The sequence below is a fragment of the Capra hircus genome, chromosome 19, assembly GCF_001704415.2.
Source record: "Capra hircus breed San Clemente chromosome 19, ASM170441v1, whole genome shotgun sequence".
NCBI lineage: Eukaryota > Metazoa > Chordata > Mammalia > Artiodactyla > Bovidae > Capra > Capra hircus.
Genome location: NC_030826.1, coordinates 54,732,252 through 54,752,837, shown reverse-complemented (window position 1 = coordinate 54,752,837; position 20,586 = coordinate 54,732,252). Strand labels below are relative to the sequence as shown.

Here is a 20,586-nt window from a genome sequence, read left to right as displayed (position 1 = left end):
TGGGCTTCTCCTCTGGGGTGGGGGGGTTGGTTCCAGCTCGATGGATCTAACATAAACACCATCTCCCTCCCAGCCCACACCGGCCCTCCATGCCCACCCCGCCACCCGTCACCTGGGCTCATAACCTCAGTCCACCCCGGGCAGATGCAAAGGTCTGTTGGTTCTCTCTCCTCCAGGAATTCTTCTCTTGAACTGTAGTGCAGGCGTCCCCTCTGCCTAGCTCTGTCTGTCTCTTGCCTGAGCCTGTCTGGACACCTCTGCCAGGGGAGGCCTGGTGGGGCCAAGTTCCCGCTGGGCCACTGGCCTGCTCAGGGCCCCCACTCCTGCTCCGCGCCTCACGTGTAACGTCCCTACGACCAGGAGTGTTTCTCTTGCCTTTCTCGTCAATGCCTGAGAAATTCTGCCCCCTTCAGTGGAGGCGCAGACTCCTAACCACTCGACAGCCCGGGCATTCTCCATGGACCATTTGTGTGTGTGGGGGGGGCCCACTGTAAAACTCTTTATTGAATTTGTTACGATACTGTTTCTGTTTTATATTTTGGGTTTTGGGCCACGAGGCAGGTGGAATCTTAGCTCCCTGACCAGGGATTGAACCTGCAACCCCCTGCATTGGAAGGCGAAGTCGTAACCACTGGACCGCCAGGGAGGTCCCGCCATGGACCACTTTTTAAAGTGAGCATCCCCACTCCTAGCCTCGACCCTCCCTTACCTGACACACTGACCCGTGGTACGACCTGCCACACACACTTTGACTGTCTTTGACTGTCCTGCGTGTCCACCCCACCCCAACTGCCAAGCCTATAATAAGCACCATGAGGGCAGGACCTCAGTGTCTCTCCACCGCTGCTATCCTTAGCACAGAGGATCACGCCTGGTCAGACACACAGGCCCCATACTTTGTTGAAAGAATGAGTCTAGTGACACCTTTGCTGCATCTCAGAGAGTGTTCAGAAGGTGTTTGATGAGTCAATGAGAGCAGATGGACCGAAAGAGGCCAGCAGGCTGGAAGGAAAGGACCCAGAGTCCAAAACCCAACAAGGAGGGCACGTATATTACCTCTCCGAAATGCTGGCCTGACGGTCTCTGAGACAGCTGCGTCTCAGATTCACTGCAGGAACGCTCATCGTCCTCTTCGGGCAGCACGGAAGAATTCTGGGAGATGGACCTGTGTGAGGCCAGAGGGAGAAACAGCTGCAGCCAGTGCCCACTTAAAGAATGGAACTCACCTGCACCCCCATCACCTAGAAGTCAGAGGGAGCAGAGGGCCATGGGGGGGACTGCAGGGAACTCACCTCGCAGGAAGGAGTAGAGACGTGGGAAAAGGCACCAAGGTCTGAGACCTCTTCTGGGTGTCAGAAAAATCTGAGTTTTCCCTTTTGCTCCTTCAAATAGTTGTGTCTGAACTTGGGGAAAACCACTGACATTTTTAGGGTTTCAGTGTTTTCATCTGTAAAATACCCTCCTTTCTTCTTTCAGGGAAACTTATGACTTGCGCCTGTGTATACACGCTCAGTCGTGCCTGACTCTTTGCCACGCCATGGACTGTAAGCCCGCCCGGCTCCTCTGTCCCTGCAATTTTCTAGGCAAGAATACTGGCGTGGGTTGCCATTCCTCCTCCAGGGGATCTTCCCCACTCAGGGACTGAATCCACGTCTCCTGCACGGCAGGCATATTCTTTACCACCATGCCAGCTGGGAAGCTCCATGACTTGTGCCAAGGTGGATGTAAATACTTAAGAAATACAGATCACAAGGCTCCTTCAGTCCTCAGACTAAGGGATGCTCCCCAGGGACGCTCCCACAGATGACCCTAACGATGTCATCTTCCCTATACCTTATACCCTCCTCCCGAAACAGAACATGTAAGTTTTATCCGTCTGGATCCTCTTAAGGACCCATGTACCATCTTATACTCCTCTCCTAAGGGATGGGATAACTCCGCCTCCGGCGTTGTTAGCCCAAGTCTCCAGTGAAATGAGCAGCTCTGGCAACAGCCCAGAGGGTCTATGCCAACCCCAGGACCCAGGTCTGGAGTGAGCACACAGGAGTGGAAGGATGGACCGAAAGCATCGCGTCAAGGACCCCAGGGCCAACGCTGTTGCTCGCCGCCTACTCACTTGGAGAGACTCTTTTTGAGCTTGAGTCCTTGGCTGCCGCAGTCGGAGAGGCGGTCGAGGGGGGAAAAGGTGCGGACAGGAGGCAGGTGGCCATCGCTGCCGTAGGAAGGCAGCATTCCTGAGAGGTGTCGGTCTCCAAGCACGTGGAGTGGGGGGACCGCTGGGGATGGGGTGAGGGGCCCATTGAGGGCCTCCAGAAGAGACACCACCTCATAGCCTGGCGGAATGTTCTCTGAGGACTAGGGGAATCAGAGACAGGTTGAAAAATTGATTAGATACTTTTCATTTTATGGTATGAGTGTGTTTCTTCCTCTACGGTAGAAAAATGCTTCCTTTTATATCTAGTCTGGGGGTTCTGCCAAGAAAAGCTTCTCTATTAGAGGCAGAAGAAAGAGAAAATATGTGCTGAGAACCACATGTGCTGAGACTCTAGTTATATATGAGCTTCTTCTTAATAATGTTTATTTTTTTTATTATAATAGAAATATGTGTTCTTTACAGGAAATTTGGAAAACACCTAAAAATGGAAAAAAAGAAAAAAATCAACAACTGAGTCACCTAACTGATAACTTTCGTCAGCTTTCTAGTGTATTTTCTTCCAATTTTTCCCCCCGTACTGTTTACACAGTTGTGATCAATCTGTAAATAATAATTTTATACCAAGCTTATTTCACAGAACATAATAATCTCATTCACACGTGTTCCTTTTCACAGATACCATACCTTTCCTAATTCTTCCACTGGTGCTGCCTACTTAATTGCATCCATTTCCTGCTGTAAGCAGCACTTTGATGAACATCTGTTCATTTATTATGCACACATCTCTGTTTTTCAGATCATTTTCTGGGTGTTAAATTCCAAGACCTTAGATTACCAAGTCCAAAGGTACTTTTTTTTTTTTCAATTATTAATTTTATTAAATCTTCACCCTATCATATACCTCTTTTTTTTTCCTTTTTATAAAGCCATTTAAAAATTTCATTTTATTTTTATTACTATTGTTTGGCTGTGCCGTGCAGCACGCAGGATCTTAGTTCCACAACCAGTTCAAACCAGCGGCTGCTGCATTGGAAGCACGGAGTCCTAACAACTGGACCACCAGGGAAATCCCCAAGTACAAATGTTTTTTAAGGCTCTTGATATATACAGCTGTTTGTTTTTTTTACAGTGAACTTTCTAGGTATAATCCTATAAGCAGGACAGAATACCTATTTTAATTGCTTCTTGGACAGCATGGGATATCTTCAAAAAAGGAAGTTTCTAAACTTGAAAGGTGAAAAATGGTCTCCCATTTTAACCTGCGTGTTGTTGATTTTTAATGTGGTTGACTTTTAAAATTTTAATGTGTTTGATCATTAACCAGCTACGTTGCCTGTTTTGAGAAATGTTTTCTATATATCTTTGCCCATTTATCTATTGTTTCATTCAGGTGAGTTATTCTAGAGATCCTAGCCTTTCCTCTGACTATATTTTGTTGTGCCTACACTTTTTTCTTTATAGGATTTATTGATTGAGTTTTAATTCAGGCCATCTTTTACATATCTAAAGTTTAAAGTTTTTTATGTGATAAAATCCACATTCTTTTTTTGGATTGTTTTCAAGCTTAGAGAACCCCCATCCATAGTCAACCAAAGAATCATCTGTAAAGTATTCTAGGTTTTTAAGGCTTGGTTTGCTTTGTCTTTAGGGTAGTTAACTAGTTACTCCACCTGGAATTCATTATCTGATAAGGCGTGAAGTGCTAAACTAACTGATTTTTCTTCCCTAAATAGCTACCTAATCATTCCAGTACCACTTACTGAATAATTAACAATTAATCTCTTCCACTCACATGTTAACCTAAAGACAAGACTTTCTATAGACATAACTACAAAGCTTGGAAGCTTTGCACCATCACTTACACTACGAGACCAAGGTGAATTATTTCATCTACTTGGCTCCTAGTATCTAAAGCCATGAAACGGGGTAAAGAAAAATAGTCACCTTCTCTGAGGATTCAGATAAAAATAGTAAGTTGAATCTAAACCTCAAACAATCATCCTCTGGTTTCTGCCTGGGGGCGTTCTAGAACTGACCCCACCTCCAGAGTGAAACAGCAAGCCGCTGGCTCTAGGGATGGTAAATATTAACTGGACACTGAGTTCCCAAGACAGCAAGGGGAGGTTTTAACGCTCAGAACCTCATTTTCCACTGTACTATCGGCTGGTTCTAACACAATGAGATCTCGGCCAGCTTACTCAGTACTTCAGAGTGCCAAGATTCAATTACTTGCTGCCAAGCCACGCGAAGAAGGACAGAAGGTGGGAGAAAAAAAAAAAAGGCCCAACTTACCGAATGCTCTTCCGAGTCGGAGGTCTGGGATGAGAGGATAGGGTTGAAGCTGGCTGGGGACAGGGGGCCCAGTTTTTTCCTCATGGCTCGGATTTGCAGCAGTGCCCGAAAGGCTGCGAAGAAGGAAACAGGTCGTCGGGACGTGGGGGAGTCAGGAGGGACGAGAGGCTCCACAGAGGCCAGCCCGGCGGAGAGGGCAGTGACCTGGGGGGCCCAGCGGGGCCTCGGGGGGCTTACGCAGTCGGCAGATGGGGCAGTTGTTGGCCTGGTAGCGAAGGGTGTCGGCGCAGGTGTTACACAGGCAGAGGTGGCGGCAGGGCAGGATCAGGGTGTCTCGCACATCGGAGAGACACACTACACACTCCGCGCTGTTGTCGCTGACCTCGTCCTCAGCCACCTGGCCAGGGGGCGGGCAGACAGCCAGCGTCACAAAGACTCTCACGACCCCTGCTTTATTTTATTATTCATCTGTTTGTTTCATGTGGATCAGTTTTAAAATCTTCATTGAACCTGTTACAATAGTGCCTCTGTTTTTTTATTTTTATGTTCTGGTTTTTTGACTGCAAGGCATGTGGGATCTTAGCCCCCTGATCAGGGATTGAACCTGCAACCCCTATGTTGGAAGGCGAAGTCTCAACCGCTGGACCCCCAGGGAAATCCCCCATAATTTAGAAGGCAGCTTGCCTCCAGAGCTGAGACAAGTCCTATCAACAGGATTTTGCACCTGCATTGAACTTGATGGTTTACCAAGTGCAAGTGCACGCCCAGTTTCACTTCCGGCAACTGTGTGTGCCAAGCTCCTCCTCTGGAACGAGATCTGGTCCTGTCCATCAGTCAGAGCTAAAGGAGCCCAGGAGGCCACACAGGGAAGGGGACAGCGATGAACTGAGGGTCCAGGGAACTGGGTGAGCAGAGCCCTGCAGAAGAACCCATCCAAACCAGCCCATTTTTTCATTTCCAAATTTAAATATAATTATAATCATCTGAAATGAGGAAGAAGAAATACCCTTCTAGGAGCAGACAAATTTCAGAGTTTGGTGTGCTAAATTCCTAGATCCTGGCTGGATCAGAGGCGGTCTCACCCTGCCTCCTGGGAAGAGGACATTCAGAACTGTGGATGGGGGACTTCCCTGGTGGTCCAGGAGTTAAGACTGTGCTTCCATTGCAGTGGGTCAGGGTGTGATCCCTGGTAGGGGAACTGAGAGCCCATATTCTGCAGGGAAAGGCCCAAAAAAAAAAGAACCATGGATGGAACTTGCCTTAGACTCTTGCGTGTTGTACTTATTTTCGATCCCATAGATCTCCTGAAGGAGGTAGCTGACCCCATCCACCTGAAGAAGAAACGGAAAAGTGCAAGGGCAGGCTGGTTCTAATGAAAGATAAAAGTGGGAACTTACGCATCTCCACCACGAACCTCCTTCAGTAACTAAGGACTACAGATTCACAATGGAAACAATCAAAGGCCTAGGCAAGTACAGGATGCCCTTATTTACTTACATGTTCTCTTTGGGAGGAAAAGAAAATCTGATGCTTAATTCACCCACTCTTGTCCAATAGGGAACATGAACATTCATAAATACAACAGTAATCCTTGTACTGTAGGTCACTATGACAGAGCCCAGAGATTAGGCAAAGGGTGGAGGACCACAGGTCAAAATAGACGCATTATCTAGCTATAGAATGAAAGCTGAGCTTAGACCTTATACAAATGAAGGGATGGAAATGAGAAAGAGAAGAAATGGGCAAGGGAAAGTGGGGAAGGGAAAATGCAGATGCTGAGAGAGAGCAGGCTCTGGAAGGAGGGGCCGATTGCACCCCTCCTCCACTACTGAGCCACCCCCATCACGGACAGGTGGGCAAAATTACCCGTTAGTCCTTCAAAGAGCTGACTCATTGGAAAAGACCCTGATGCTGGGAAAGATTGAGGGTAGGAGGAAAACGGCACGACAGAGGATGAGATGGTTGGATGGCATCACTGACTCAAAGGACCTGAGTTTGGGCAAACTCTGGGAGGGCTTCCCTGGCAGCTCAGATGGTAAAGCGTCTGCCTGCAGTGCCGGAGACCCAGGTTCAATCCCTGGGTTGGGAAGATCCCTTGGAGAAGGAAATGGCAACCCACTCCAGTACTCTTGCCTGGAAAATTCCATGGACTAAGGAGCCTGGTAGGCTACAGTCCATGGGGTCGCAAAGAGTCGGACATGACTGAGCGACTTCACTTGACTTCTGGGAGGTGGTGAAAGATAGGGAAGCCTGGCGTGCTGTAGTCCATGGGGTCGCAAAGAGTTGGATACGAGCTTAGCAACTGAACAAGTCCTGCCTCTTAAAACCCCCAACCTCAGGGCTTTCCTTGTGGTCCAGTAGTTAGGACCCAGCGCTCTCACTTCTGGGGCCCAGGTTCAACCCCTGGTCAGGGAACTAAGATTTTGAATGCTGTGCAGCTTGGCCAAATATTAAAACCCCAACTTCAAGGCCCAGTTCAACTCAGACAGCCTGAGCCACGTCTGCCAAAGCTGGCCCCTCCCTCGTTTCCTCATGCCAGTTCAGTCCTCACTCCCCCTACCCCCAGTGGTCCCCTGCCCTAAGGCCCAGTCCATTATCGTCTGCACATTCTAGTCTCCAGTTAGACAAAGCCTATTGCTGATGCCAATCGGGGGACTGCTGCTGCTGAGTCGCTCCAGTCATGGCCGACTCTTTGCGACCCCAGAGACGGCAGTCCACCAGGCTCCCCCGTCCCTGGGATTCTCCAGGCAAGAACACTGGAGTGGGTTGCCATGTCCTTCTCCAATGCATGAAAGTGAAAAGTGAAAGAAGTCACTCAGCCATGTCCGACTCTTTGCAACCCCATGGACTGCAGCCCACCAGGCTCCTCTGTCCATGGGATTTTCCAGGCAAGAGTACTGGAGTGGGGTGCCATCGCCTTCGAGGGACAGGAGAAGGGATGAACCAACTCCCTTGAGGTACCCGAGCCTTTCCACCCCATGCAGGCGTCCTGGAGAACCAGGCCTCCCCATGAGGCAACTCACTGAGGCCCGGCCTTTCCAGGCAGCACCCCCCGGGCTCAGGCTCTGTCATCTCCTCTGCCTCTCTTAAAACTTGCTTTAATGTAGTGAAGATTCTGGAAAGGACATTACCAACAAATTCATACTAAGATATTACTGATGACTACTGACCTCACTCACTAAGGGTGGAGAGCACTTAGTACCTCAAAGAATGAAGAATTAGAATTTCATGAACCTACAGCCTGTTTTACACAGAGAAGTAAGTCAGAAAGAGAAAACCAATGTATTAACTCATGTATATGGAATCTAGAAAAATGACATTGATGAACCTATTTGTAGGAAAGGAATGGAGACACAGACATAGAGAATGGACTTGCGGACCCAGGAGGGGAAGGGAAGGGTGGCGTGAATGGAGAAAGTAACATCAACATATATACACCAGCGTGTGTCAAACAGAGAGCTGGTGACAAGCTGCTGTGTAACACAGGGAGCCCAGCCTGGTGATGTGGGGTGGGGGCAGGGGAGAGAGGCGCAGGACGGAGGGGATACATGTATAATTATGGCTGATCTGCGTTGTTGTATGGCAGAAACCAACACAACATTGTAAAGCGATTTCCCTCCAGTTAAAAACATTTTTTAAAAAATGGAAAAAAAAAAAAAAGAATTTCAGATATTTGTCGGCCATCGTAGGGGAGGGAGGCTTTCTTTGCATCTCAACCAAGGCCTGCCCTGCCCTACACTCGACTGCCCCTCACCCTCCACGTGATGAGGCCACCGTCGCTGGGCGATGCCACTGACTCCACTCTCCCCTCCTGTCCTCCACGGCTCTCCCCCCGGCCTCAGGGGTCAGGGCTTCCGGCAGACACCTGCATAACTTGCCCGTCATCCTGAAAGGGGGCAGATGGCCAGCAGACTTTGAATTTGAGAAAAGAAATGTTGGGATACATTAAGCCAAGAGCTCTAATTGGCCCTGAATCAGACCCTGATAGTTTATTCTTTTAGCTTGGAAATGTTAGTTTCTCAGCCTGGCCTTTTCAATGAAAAGAGTTCTCCCTAAACCTGATGTCAGGAGACAAATCTCATCCTTTCATTTTCTGAAGTCCTTTACTGGCCGTCTCGCCACCGACAATTCTGGAACAACAGACACCCCAAACCAGTATTCCTTTCAGGCCACCCAAGTCATTTCTAACACAGAAAAGCATCCCATTTTGCTTTTCTTCTTTGATTAAAAAAAAAAAAAAAAGGCAGGGAGCGGGGAAGAAGAGTGCTTAGCAGAAGAGTGGGCAGAGAGACAGAGAGCAAAGTGGGGAAACACCAACAGCCCCGGCCCTCGAATGCTTACCACTTGTTTCTGTTTGAGGGGCTTGACGCAGAAAGTGCCATCTGAGTGCTGGAGGGAAAACATGAAACACGGCAGTTATGACGAGGAAGAGGGAGACCAGCTGCTCTCCTGTTACTTCTCTCAATTAGGCTCCTTCTTGGATCCCCCCAGCCCCGCCCTGGAGTGTGGAACAACAGACTCCTCATTCTAGAAGGGTCCTCAAGCATGTAGTCTAGCCCTTCCGATTTAAGAAGACAAAACGAGGCCTAAGGAGTCAAGGGGCATCAGCAAGCTGGTGGCTGAGCTGGAACTCGGCCCTGTGAGGCCCTGCATGTGCAGAGGGGTGCTCCCCACCGGCTTCCCGCAGCCTCCCAGCCAGACCCGCTCTGCCAAGCCCAGGCAGCCAGAGAAGGGGCCTCCACGTGACCTCGGAGGAGAGACAGCAGTGCGTACCAAAGCAAGTCCCGTAACGTCACCCACTGACCTTTTCAAAAGTGCCCAGCAGGACGTGGCAATGGCCAAAATACTCTGAAAGAAAGAAAGGCACATGGATGGGGGAGAAGACCGCTAATGATACAGCTTGACCCCACCCACCTTCCCTGAGCCCCTGTGACCCTCTGGCTTCACAGCAAGGGGCAGGTTAAGTCACCCAGTAGGACTGTCGGTGCCCGAGGAGGCTGGGAGCAACAGGGCACTGGGATGTGGAAACTGACGCCCACGGAGGGCCCTTGTGGATCTGAGGCCGCAGTTGCTGCCAGCCTGCCTGCCACAAATGGGCCCACGTGCAGCCCAGAAGATGGGAAGCACCCGTACCATCACCTTCATCCACCACGGCATGGACCACCAACGGGTAAACCTCTCTGTCTAGGTCGAAGCCAAGCTGAAGGGAAAGAAGAGAAAAAGGGAGGGAGGAGGGGGTCTTACATCCAAAGGGAGGGGGCCTCACATCCAAAAGGCACAGTTATCCACCAGAAAGGGAGGCCTTAACTTCCTCGTAGCTCCTCACCCATCAACCTGGTGACTACCTGGTCATTTAGTCTCTAAGTCGTGTCCCACTCTCTCAACAGCATGGACTTTAGCCCACCAGGCTCCTCTGTCCCTGGGATTTTCCAGGCAAGCATCCTGGAGTGGGTTGCCTTTTCCAACTACCTAAGTCCACTGAGTTGAAGGCCACCAGTCTCTCTGTAAGAAACCTCAGAGATGTAAAGGTTTGTAACCTGTAGGTCTTTCCTTTGGGCACTACTTTCTCAAAATATCCTAGGCTAATGGGGCTGCTCTGGGATAGAAAAATTAGTTGTGTCCTTCCCGGGGCATGAAGGCATCAGAAGGCTAAAGGGGAGCACGCCTTCGAGCACCGGGGCCGGTCCTGTGCTGCCAGCCAGGGTCCCGAGGAGCTTCCGTGCCCTGCGGGCCTGCGCGCGGAACCTGCCCTGCGCTTTCTCCTGGCGGCCGCCGGCTGCTCACCTCTTCTTCCGTCCACTCGGAGGGGTCCACGGTGTGCGAGGGCAGGCAGAACTGCTGGCACACCCCGCGCTTGTAATGCACCGTCTCCGATTGCAGGCTGTTGTCCTTGGGGATGTAGCTGTTGGTCAAAGTGGGAAGCAAAGCACAAGTTACCGTCTCGCCCAGAGGATCTGATGGTTTCCTCTGTTCCGTGTCTGCTGTCAATTATCAACAGGCTCTCAGTACAGAGTGGAACAGAAAAAAGAAAAAAGATCTCCTTATAATCTTTCTTTGCCCTTGCTTGGTGGTGCTATTGAAGTTATCTATTTAGGGACTTCCCTGTGAGGGCTTCCCGGGTGGCGCTAGTGGTAAAGGGTCTGCCTGCCAATGCAGGTGACGCAAGAGACTTGGCTTTGATCCCAGGGTTTGATCTCCAGGTCAGGAAGATCCCCTGGAGGAGGAAATGGCAACCCACTCCAGCATTCTTGCCTGGAGAATCCCGTGGATGGAGGAGCCTGGCGGGCTACAGTCCATGTGGCCGCAAAGAGTCGGACATGACTGAGTCACTGAGCGTTGGTGGTTTAGTGATTAAGAATCCGCCTTCCAATGCAGGGGATGCAGGTTTGATCCCTGATCAGGGAACAAAGATCCCACCCGCTTTGGGACAACTAATCCTCCTGCTGCAAGGAAAAGATCCTGTATGCTGCAGTGAAGATCCTGCCACAGCTAAGACCTAAAACAGCCAAAAATAAGTAAGTAAGTAAGTAATTTTTAAAAGGTATCTATTCAACCCACATACCCACAGAAATGTAGCTTAAAAGATTCTTAAAATATTTATTTGGCTGTGCTAAATAAAGAAATTTATTTATTTGGGGTATGCGAGATCTAGGTTCCCTGCCCAGGGTTTGAACCCCGGGCCCCCTGCATTGGGAATGTAGAGTCTTAGCCACTAGACCAGGAAGTCGACCCAGCTTAATCGGTTTCTGACAGCATTGTGATGACCTGAAGGAATATGCTGCTACCTGTCCCTGTACCAAGATGGCATAGTTTGAAGAGAAAAAGTGAACAAGTAAGACTGTGTAAGTAAGAAAATCCAAATTCAGGAACAGTTCTTGCCTGAGTGTCGAAAAAGAATGTTTTCCTCGGCAGGGGAGCGCGTCAGGCGTGGACCCTGGCCTGTGTGGGAAGGACGTGGCTCTCCTGGCCCCTCGTTCTTACCTGGCGATGCCATTCTGGAACTCTTCGGTGGCCTGATAATAGATGGTGATGGCCACCCGAGCATCCGTGTCGAAGGTGAACTCCACGTTGTAGTGGACTTTCGCTCTGCCCGCCTCGTCCCCAGCGGTCTTCACTTCTTCGGCACATCTAGAAAACCACAAAGACTCGGCATTCGGGGGGAGCCCATTAACATGTTTACAGTGATCTTTTTTTTCCTTTTCTTTTGGTGGGATCCTAGCTCCCTGGTCAGAGACTGAACCCACCTACGGCCCCTGCAGTGGAAGCAAGGAGTCCTAACCACTGAACTGCCAGGGAATTCCCTTCCTTTTCTATTTTATAAAAATTTATTTATCTGTTTATTTTAATGGCTGTGCTGGATCTTAGCTGCAGCATACAGACTCTGGGTGTCGCCATATTGGATCTAGTTCCCTGACCAGGGATGGAACTCGGGCCTCCTGCATTGGATGCCTGAGTCTTACCCACTGGAGCACCAAGGAAGTCCCTTCTCTTCCTTTTTAAACTGAATATACTGCGGGCTACCCTCTGTGATCACACACTTAGGCCTCCACCCTCATTATGAATGACGGCAGAGCACCTGTTAGTCCTATGGGGGGAATTTAGGCAATTTCTGATACTTTGTGGGGCCACCGTTAAACGCCTTATGCGTTTGCCAGACTTTTAAAAAATAGCTTTTACTTTAATCAAAGCTACTCATGCCATTGTTTAAATAGTTTCCACAAGGCTCGTGACAAAAACGCAGCGGGTCTCTTTCTGCCCATTTTCCGCTTCTTCAGAGAAAACCGCCTTTCCCTCTGCAGCTGACTGTTTTTGGCATTTACCTGCATGTTTTGCAATAACAGGCTCAGGCTACTTTTTCAGCTTTAGGCGTTGTCTATTGACCTTCTACTATGGGAACAAGGCTTTCCTTTTTTAAAGTTTTTAAAAAATTATTATTTGTTGATGTCGGTGCTGCGTGCGGGTTTTTCCAGGTGTGGTGACTTCTGTTGCAGAGCCCAGGCTCTAGAGCGTGGACTCGGTATTTGTGACGCACAGGCTTAGTTGCCCTGTGGCAGGCGGGATCTTTCTGGACCAGGGACTGAACCTGTGTCCCCTGCGCTGGCAGGCAGATTCTTAACACTGAGCCACCAGGGAAGTCCCAAGACGTTCTTTCCCTTCCTTCCCTCTGCTCCACACAGGGGTGCTCCCTCCCCCATGTAATACACCATGATTTTGTTAGCTCAGAACATCTTCCTCTATACAAATGTGAGTCTATCAACATTACTCACAGCTCAGCCACAGAGTAATCTCTAATCATTTTCCTTTTCCGGCATAAGCTTTTATTAGAGTTTGTGCTCTTTTTTTTTTCCTCCCCCCCGCTGCTTAGTTCTCTATGTATTAATCACTAATTCGAACCCAAACTCTTGGTAGACAGACTTGCTATCCGGAGGGCAGCATCGGTTTAAAAATCATACTATCTCCGGGGCTTCCCTGGTGGTACAGCATTTAAGATTCTGAGCTTCCACTGCAGGGGGTGTAAGTTCAATCCCTAGTTGGGGAACTAAGATCCCACAAGCCACACAGTGCAGCCACACACACACACACACACACACACACACACACACACACACACACACACACTATCTCAGAGACAGCACAAAGAAGGCAGATGCTGATGATAACTAATACTGACAATGGTGATTAAACAGCAAACCCAGGGTGCCAGAGGAAAGGCACATGAGATTAAGAATAAATCCAAAAGTAAATATAAGCAGGAAAATAAGGACTTCCTGTGCCAAGTTCAAATATCCCATTTTCACATAGGTTTGTCCAGGTATCTGCAAAATTCACTTTCTCCCCCAACAATTCTTTGTTTTGGACAGTTCATCAGGTTGGGATAACCACGATGGCTTTCAGAAAAGAGAAGGTTCCTCACCAACACTGACTGTCTCAGAAAGTTCTGAACAATCCAGGTGCAGAAACATCTCATGCACGCAGCCCACGGTCTGGAGGCCGGGCTCTGGGTCTGGCGGAAACAGTTCTGTGGGTCCCCTGGGGAGTCGGCTGCCCCAGCCTGAAGAAGGGCGCCTGGAACCTGGCCCCAGCTGGGAACCTGGACTTACTTGACGAGTCTTAGTGTGTCCTTTCGGATGTTGATCAGGCTTCTCAAAGTCTTCACTGGTTCTTGGGGAGGAGGGGCTGCGTAAGGGAACTGTGTCAGAGACAAAGTGGGAGAAGAGAGTGTGTTTAGAAAGACCGATCACCATAGTAAGTGAGACTGCTCAAGGTCACAGCTGCTAGGAGGGCAGGGTGGCAGCGTTCCGGCGTCCAAAATGCTACATTTATCTGCCTTTCCCATTAGATGAAGCTTATGTGAGTCAGCATTCAAAATGTGGACAACTAATAAAAGCTCCCACTGCAGTTCCAAATACCGTGCGACACACGGTGGCCGAGTTAATCACCAAAGGCTTTTCCGCCTGACCTTACACCACGGGGAGCCGGACCTGCAAGGATTTTCCTCCGGCAAAGCCGCATGGTGTCTGAAGAATTTAGGAACTGCAAACACAAGAGAACCCCAATGTGTGTACAGTGAAGGCCCGCAAACAGTGAAAAATAAATTTCCTCCGCAGCTGATCATATAAAGCAGAGGGTTTTTAGAAAACAAACAAACAAAAAAACCCATGAGCCAAGAGCTCTTCTGGGGTCATCAAAGGTTTTCGATTGTCCATCGTTTACCTTACACTTTCACTCTCTCCCCGTTTAGACATCTGGGTTTGGAGTTGTGAGGGGATGACAATGAGGAAATAAGAAAGGGGGACACAGTAGAACATTTAATTGGGAATTGCTTGGAGAAGATGAATCAGGGTGATCTACAATGCTCCTGGTATTCTTATAATGTCACTTGGGCAGTAAACATTTTTTACATACAGTTCCCCGAAAACCTACTAGTGTTTGAAGCTGTGCAAAAACGTGGTCCTCCTAGCTCTGAAGAGTCTGCTCCCTTCTGCTGCTTTCAGAAGACAGAACATCTACACGAAACTCTGCTTTCATGGATTTTTGCTGACTGTAACTCTTTTACTTGGGAAATATAATTGAATCTATGGTATTATACATCTGATTTTGTGTATTCAGTGTGATTGCTGATACTTCATGTGTGTGAATATGACCCTTAAGAGAATACATTGAGGGACTTCCCTGGTGGCCTGGGCCTCCCTGGTGGCTCAGATGGTAAAGAATCTGCCTACAATCCAGGAGACCCAGGTTTGATCCCTGGGTCGGGAAGATCCCCTGGAGAAGGGAATGGCTACCCACTGCAGTATTCTTGCCTGAAGAATCCCATGGACAGAGAAGCCTGGAGGGCCCCAGTCCATGGGGTTGCAAAGAGTTGGACATGACTGAGCAACTAACACTTTCTGGTGGTCGACTGGCTAAGACTCCATGCTCCCAATGCCAGGGTTCCAGGTTCAATCCCTGGTCACGGAACTAGATCCCACATGCCGCAACTAAAGATCCAACGTGCCACAATGAAGACGGGCTTACTTTAATCAATTCCACATTATTCAATGTTTCCAGTTAGGGTTTTACTTTTTTTTTAATGTTACGGTGAATGCCTTGTCCCTACATTTCTGCGTGCCTGCTTGATTATTTCCTTAGGACAAATTCCTAGAAGTGGAATTACTGGATCAAAGAGTAAGCATATTTTTAAGACTCTTAAAACTATGTTGCCAAATAGTTCTCCAGAAAGCTAATTTCAACGTTGCTCTCCTGCATACAGCGTATCAGGAGGCTTTTATATAGGAAAGCTGAAATCCTGGTTCAGACCCCATCTGTGGCCCATTTCTCCACCCCACCCCTGACCATTTTGCTGGGCTGTCACACTAAAGGAATTTAAAACAATTCTTAAATAAGCTTAAGCAAAAAGTAATTAGGCAGGAAATCCCGACACAAATGCCTGTCTATTCTAAAGCCAAAATAAATGACTTTGGGATTAAAATTTTTTTCTGGAGTAGTGAAGTTAATCATATTTATTTGCACGGGTACTTGAGAGTTGCCCGTAACTCCTACCTGAGTTAAAAAAAAAAATTAGAGGTTCTCCCTTCACTCTTTGCCCCTTTTCCACATCCTCCCCACAAAGAGGAAAAACAAAAGGAAAGGGTGGGGGGGGAAAGCTAGTGTTCCTCATCTCCCACTTAGAATGTTACATTTGATGATAACTGGCAATGGAACGCAAATTATTCAGCGCTCAAGGAAAGGCATCCCGGGATCAACTGTTTATATAGACAAACTATCCTTCATGGTGGGCTTCCCTGGTAGCTCGGTGGTAAAGAACCAGCTTGCCGATGCAGGAGACTCAGGTTCAATCCCTGAGTCGGGAAGGTTCCCTAGAGAAGGGAATGGCTATCCATTCCAACATTCTTGCTTGAAGACAGAGGAGCCTGGCAGACTACAGTCCATGGGGTCGCAAGGAGTTGGACATGAGTGAGTAACTAAACACACACGCATACAGCCTTTCAATAAATCCATGCTTACATTTTAGCTCTTTCTCTCTCTCCCCCACCACAAAAGAAAACCACTGAAAATCTCTTTAGGAGAAACTAACCCGGTTTGTAGGCTCCTACCTACCAAAGCTTCTGCCTTAGCAGCCTTTCATTAACCCAATGAGAGTCTTATCCGCAACCCTCAGTGCTGGGTGCAAAGAGACACTTCAAGTGGAAAAGACAACGTCCTGCTCTTTCAGGAAGCAGCATTCTAAGGAAGATGATATTGCTACACAAATAACCAGAACGTTAAGCAGAGAAAAGCCAAACAAGGGCAGCTATAAGGAAGTGACTGTTTCTGGCTGAGGTAATATGGAACGGCTTCACGGAGAAGGTGGTATAGCACTCAGCCAGAGGAACTCTTTCAGTGAGTCCCCAGGGGTTGCTGATGAAGGCTTTGTGTGAACACAAAGCAAGTTCCTCCTTGGCCTTTTATTCTGGTGTTCATCAGTTTCCTTGTACATTTTTCTTACACCAGCCAGGCGCCACCTGGTGACCGAATGTGGAATTGCCAGTTTACAGAGATCTGATTCGGATATGAACGTGTGTGTACATGTTCATCCCTGAATATTCACTGGAAGGACTGATGCTGAAGCTGAGGCTCCAATACTGTGGCCACCTGATGCCAAGAGCTGACTGTTTGGAAAAGACCCTGATGCTGGGAAAGACAGGGCAGGAGGAGAAGGGGGTGACAGGGGATGAGATGGTTGGATGGCATCATCGACTCAACAGACATGAGTTTGAGCAACCTCAGGGAGATAGTGAAGGACACGGAAGCCTGGTGTGCTGCAGTTCATGGGGTCACAGAGAGTCAGACACGACTAAGCAACTGAACAACAACAACACATATGTATATATTTATACACACACATATGTGTATGTGTGTATCAGCCATGTACCCTAGATTTTCTAGCCATCCTAATTTCAAATATTTTGTTAAACTACCCCCTACTTTTGCACATTTTTGTTGTAAAAAAATATGGTCCCAGTGCATACGAGATTACAGAACGTCTTACTTCAGTTGTAAATTATTGGGCGATTCCCAGTAGTCTGTAAAAGGGACTATAATCCAGTCATAAAAATGAATAATTAATTTCAATAAAACAGATTTTCAAAGGTATACAATTTGCTAACATTTGCCATTAACTTCGGGCCTGACCACATACCCACAGAGAAGCCTGGATATGGCCTGCAGGAGATCATTCAGTGGCTCCTGGGTCCTTTAGACTTGTCCCCACCACTTTTAAAAAACTGCCTATTATTTTTGGCTGCCCTGGGTCTTCGTTGCAGCGCCTAGGAGTTTTGGTGCACAGGCTTAGTTGCCCTGTGGCATGCGGGATCTTAGTTCCCAGACCTGAATGCCCTCCATTGGCAAGCGGATTCTTAACCACAGGACCACCAGGGGCGTCCCCCACCTCCCACCTCCAATCACTTGTTGAAGCACTTGCTTACTTTCTGGCACAGAAAGATACTCCAGGTTCACCTTCTGTTTTTCTGTCCCCTTCCTCGAACCTATCATGTCTCCAAGGAGCCCTGGTTCCTTTCTAGAGAAGTCTATCTCAGCCCAGCATGTATTCACTAATCTTTTATTGATGGAACACCTGCTCTATCTCCAGTTTTCACTCTTACGAACGATCCCACAATACACATTCCCTGAAAGGAAACTTAATAGGAAAGAAGGGAGAGGGACACAGAAGAAAAACAAAGGAATACAAGCTAACGCAGTTTTTCACTTACGAAGCAAAAAGCCCCGAACGCCAAAAATCTGCTTCTGAAGAGAAAGGAGATTATTTTTGGACAAACTATGATGAAAATAGAAAAGTACTAATTGTATACATAGCAGACACGTAACACTTGTGTCAGAGAATCAAATAATAGTCAATATGGAAATCAACATCTGGGATCATATGAATAGCTCATTTACAGCACTCTTTTACATAAGTGCTTGCTTTTATAGATTTTAGGGCTTTTCTATTTAAATTTCAGTTCCTTTTTATTTGATGTTTGGTTATTTTCTCAGCCTTCTCTACTTCCCCTCTTCTCAGTTACACAGTGTGTCCAAAACTTTACCAGTGGATATTTTTAGACTGGTGATATTTCAGAACATTTTCTTAAGATCCGTGTTGGGGAGAACAGTTTACTCTGGTTGAAAGCTGTGAAATGAATACAAATTTCCCTATTTAACCAGCTGCAGCCCTGGGACAGGCTGTATTGTGCCTGCTGTCCACCAGAACGTCAATGAGCTATATTTACAGCAGTAAAACCCCTTTACATTAACTTTCCATCCAATCCTCGTGGGGAATCAATCACTTGTGTAGAAAGACTGGTAACCACAAAGCTGACAAGATGTGAAAAGACATCCTTTCCACTCAAATTGAAGATGTGAGGGAGACACCGAGAGGGGGTCACAAGATGAGCTTTACTCAAAGATGCTCTGTGTTCAGGTCTGGTTACCAAAGGAATCCATCCAAGATGGCAGTCTATTTATAATCTGTTAACTCTTCCGCCAGGCCCCCTGGCCAGGGGCACACAGGACCAATGTCCTGGCTACATGATACTGCCTCTAAGGTTGACCTTTCCAAAATACTTAAGCCCTACTATGGGTATGCCCAATAACCCAGTTCTCTCTTAACAGGTGATGAAAGATTCACTGCAGAGAAAAGCACCCATCACAAAATCGCCCAGGTCTCCATTAACAACCATCACAGACCCATTTTCTCCCTCTATTATGATTTGGGTCACATTGCTCAGGAATACTCAGACCAGGCAATGGGTTCTGTACACTCTGACATCAAATGCGTGGTTTTGATCACAAGTGAAACCTACTTGACTTCCGGTTCCTGACTTCTAGATACAGAGGGTTCTGCCTGACACCAGCTAATTTTAAGGAGCATTAAAAGGGAAAAAAGGGGCTTTTAGTAAAGCAGACACCGTTATCTTTTCCCTCCAGTTAAGTTGGTAAATAATGACTAATCGTCAGAGCATTCTATTATAGATGCCTGACTTTCAGATTTCATCTAGTCAGGAGACTGGTAACCTAGCCCACAAACAAGAATTCACTTTTAAGTAAGAGATTTCAAGATGTCTAATCCTGTATGTAAAGAATGTGCCCAGAAGGATAAGCACCAGCATCAGCCAAAATAGGCATTTTAAAATATACAACATATTTTTTTCCCAAAGAAGCATATAAATGTTTTTTATTTTTTAATATGAATGTTCTAATGCCACCAAGTGTTAGTTTTCCAGTCTTTTTTTTTTTTTTTTTAAACACAGAGGCATTTTCAACAGGCCAATTATTAAGGAGGCCAAGTGGACTAAAGTCTTCCCCAGTCTATATTTCAAAAACTAAAAACTGGGACTTCCCTGGTGGTCCAGTGGCTAAGACTCCGCACTCCCAATGCAGGGGCCTGGGTTCAATACCTGGTCAGGGAACTACATCCCACTTGCTGCAATGAAGATAGTAGATCCTGTGTGCTGCAACCAAGACCTGGTACAGACAAGTAAATAAATATTTAAAAACCTAAACTAAAAACTAAGTTGATGTTCAAGTTGAAAAACTCCAAGCTGCCCACCTGTGCCCCTCCTGAAGTATACTGACTGTAAACTACCTATGTAAGATTCAAGATCAGTTACAAGTTTCAAGTCTCCATCTCTCAAATTGCTAGAAGGGAAATATGCTCTGAGGTCGGCTATTGTGTACGGCCATACCACCCTGAATGCGCCTGATCACATCTGAAGTCTGCTGTGTTAGAAATCCCAGCTTTTCAGGGACTTCCCTGGTGGTCCAGCGGTTAAGACTTGGCCTTCCAATGCAGGAGGTGGGGGTTTGATCCCTTGTCAGGAAGCTATCCCACATGCCTCGTGGCTAAAAAACCAAAACATGAAACAGAAGCAATACTGCAACCAATTCAAAAGACTTTAAAAAGAATGGTCCACATTTTTAAAAATCTTGGAAAAAAAAAAGGAATCTCGGCTCCAGTAAAAGAATAACAGTATGAAATATAGAAACAGTTAAGTTTATACAGATTTCCTAGCCAATTCCCTGGTAGCTTAGTCGGTAAAGATTCTGCTTGCAATGCAGGAGTCCGGGTTCGATCCCTGGATTGGGAAGATCCTCTGGAGAAGGAAATGGCAACCCACTCCAGTATTCTTGCCTGGAGAATCCCATGGACAGAGGAGCCTGACGACTACAGTCCATAGGGTCGCAAGAGTCAGATACGACTTAGTGACTAAATCACCACCAAGTCAATCAAATACAGAATTCTAAGCCCAGGTGAGGTCTGTTATCTTGGCTAAGCTACATATTTGCAGATACAGCCTCAGGCTTAGGAAGAAGGCCATTAGTGACTCAAAAACTCTAACGAGATTTTATTTTGTTTAGTCACTCATGAGATATGGAAATCCCATATAATTAGAACAAAACAGCATAAAATAAAAGCCTATAGCATATGTCTGATAGTTTCCATTTCTAAATTGTTAATATTAAGATCTGTAATTTGTAGCTAATTTAACAAGGCACCATCTGCTTCATTTTGTCTTGCTAAGCCTCTAGAAGTTTTGAGAGCTCTGATTATTCTTCAGTCACTCCTTAATAACAGTGATTAGCCAAGGCTATGTAAATCA

The 20,586-nt window shown here is 47.2% G+C and overlaps 1 protein-coding gene across 3 annotated transcripts in view; it reads right to left on the bottom strand.

Annotated features, from left to right (window-relative positions):
* RNF157 (ring finger protein 157) overlaps window positions 1-20,586 on the bottom strand; it is an 80,105-nt gene that overhangs the window by 13,814 nt on the left and 45,705 nt on the right. For 2 of the 3 annotated variants that reach the window (XM_018063758.1, XM_018063756.1), the window contains exons 3-13: window positions 13,549-13,637; window positions 11,429-11,575; window positions 10,232-10,349; window positions 9,581-9,647; window positions 9,252-9,295; window positions 8,789-8,836; window positions 5,707-5,778; window positions 4,685-4,844; window positions 4,448-4,560; window positions 2,117-2,355; window positions 1,057-1,165 (exon numbers count right to left, since the gene is read on the bottom strand). In XM_018063758.1, coding sequence (XP_017919247.1) covers window positions 1,057-1,165; window positions 2,117-2,355; window positions 4,448-4,560; window positions 4,685-4,844; window positions 5,707-5,778; window positions 8,789-8,836; window positions 9,252-9,295; window positions 9,581-9,647; window positions 10,232-10,349; window positions 11,429-11,575; window positions 13,549-13,637 — 1,206 coding nt within the window. The remainder of the gene's footprint in view (window positions 1-1,056; window positions 1,166-2,116; window positions 2,356-4,447; window positions 4,561-4,684; window positions 4,845-5,706; window positions 5,779-8,788; window positions 8,837-9,251; window positions 9,296-9,580; window positions 9,648-10,231; window positions 10,350-11,428; window positions 11,576-13,548; window positions 13,638-20,586) is intronic. The other variant, XM_018063757.1, reaches the window with a different exon arrangement.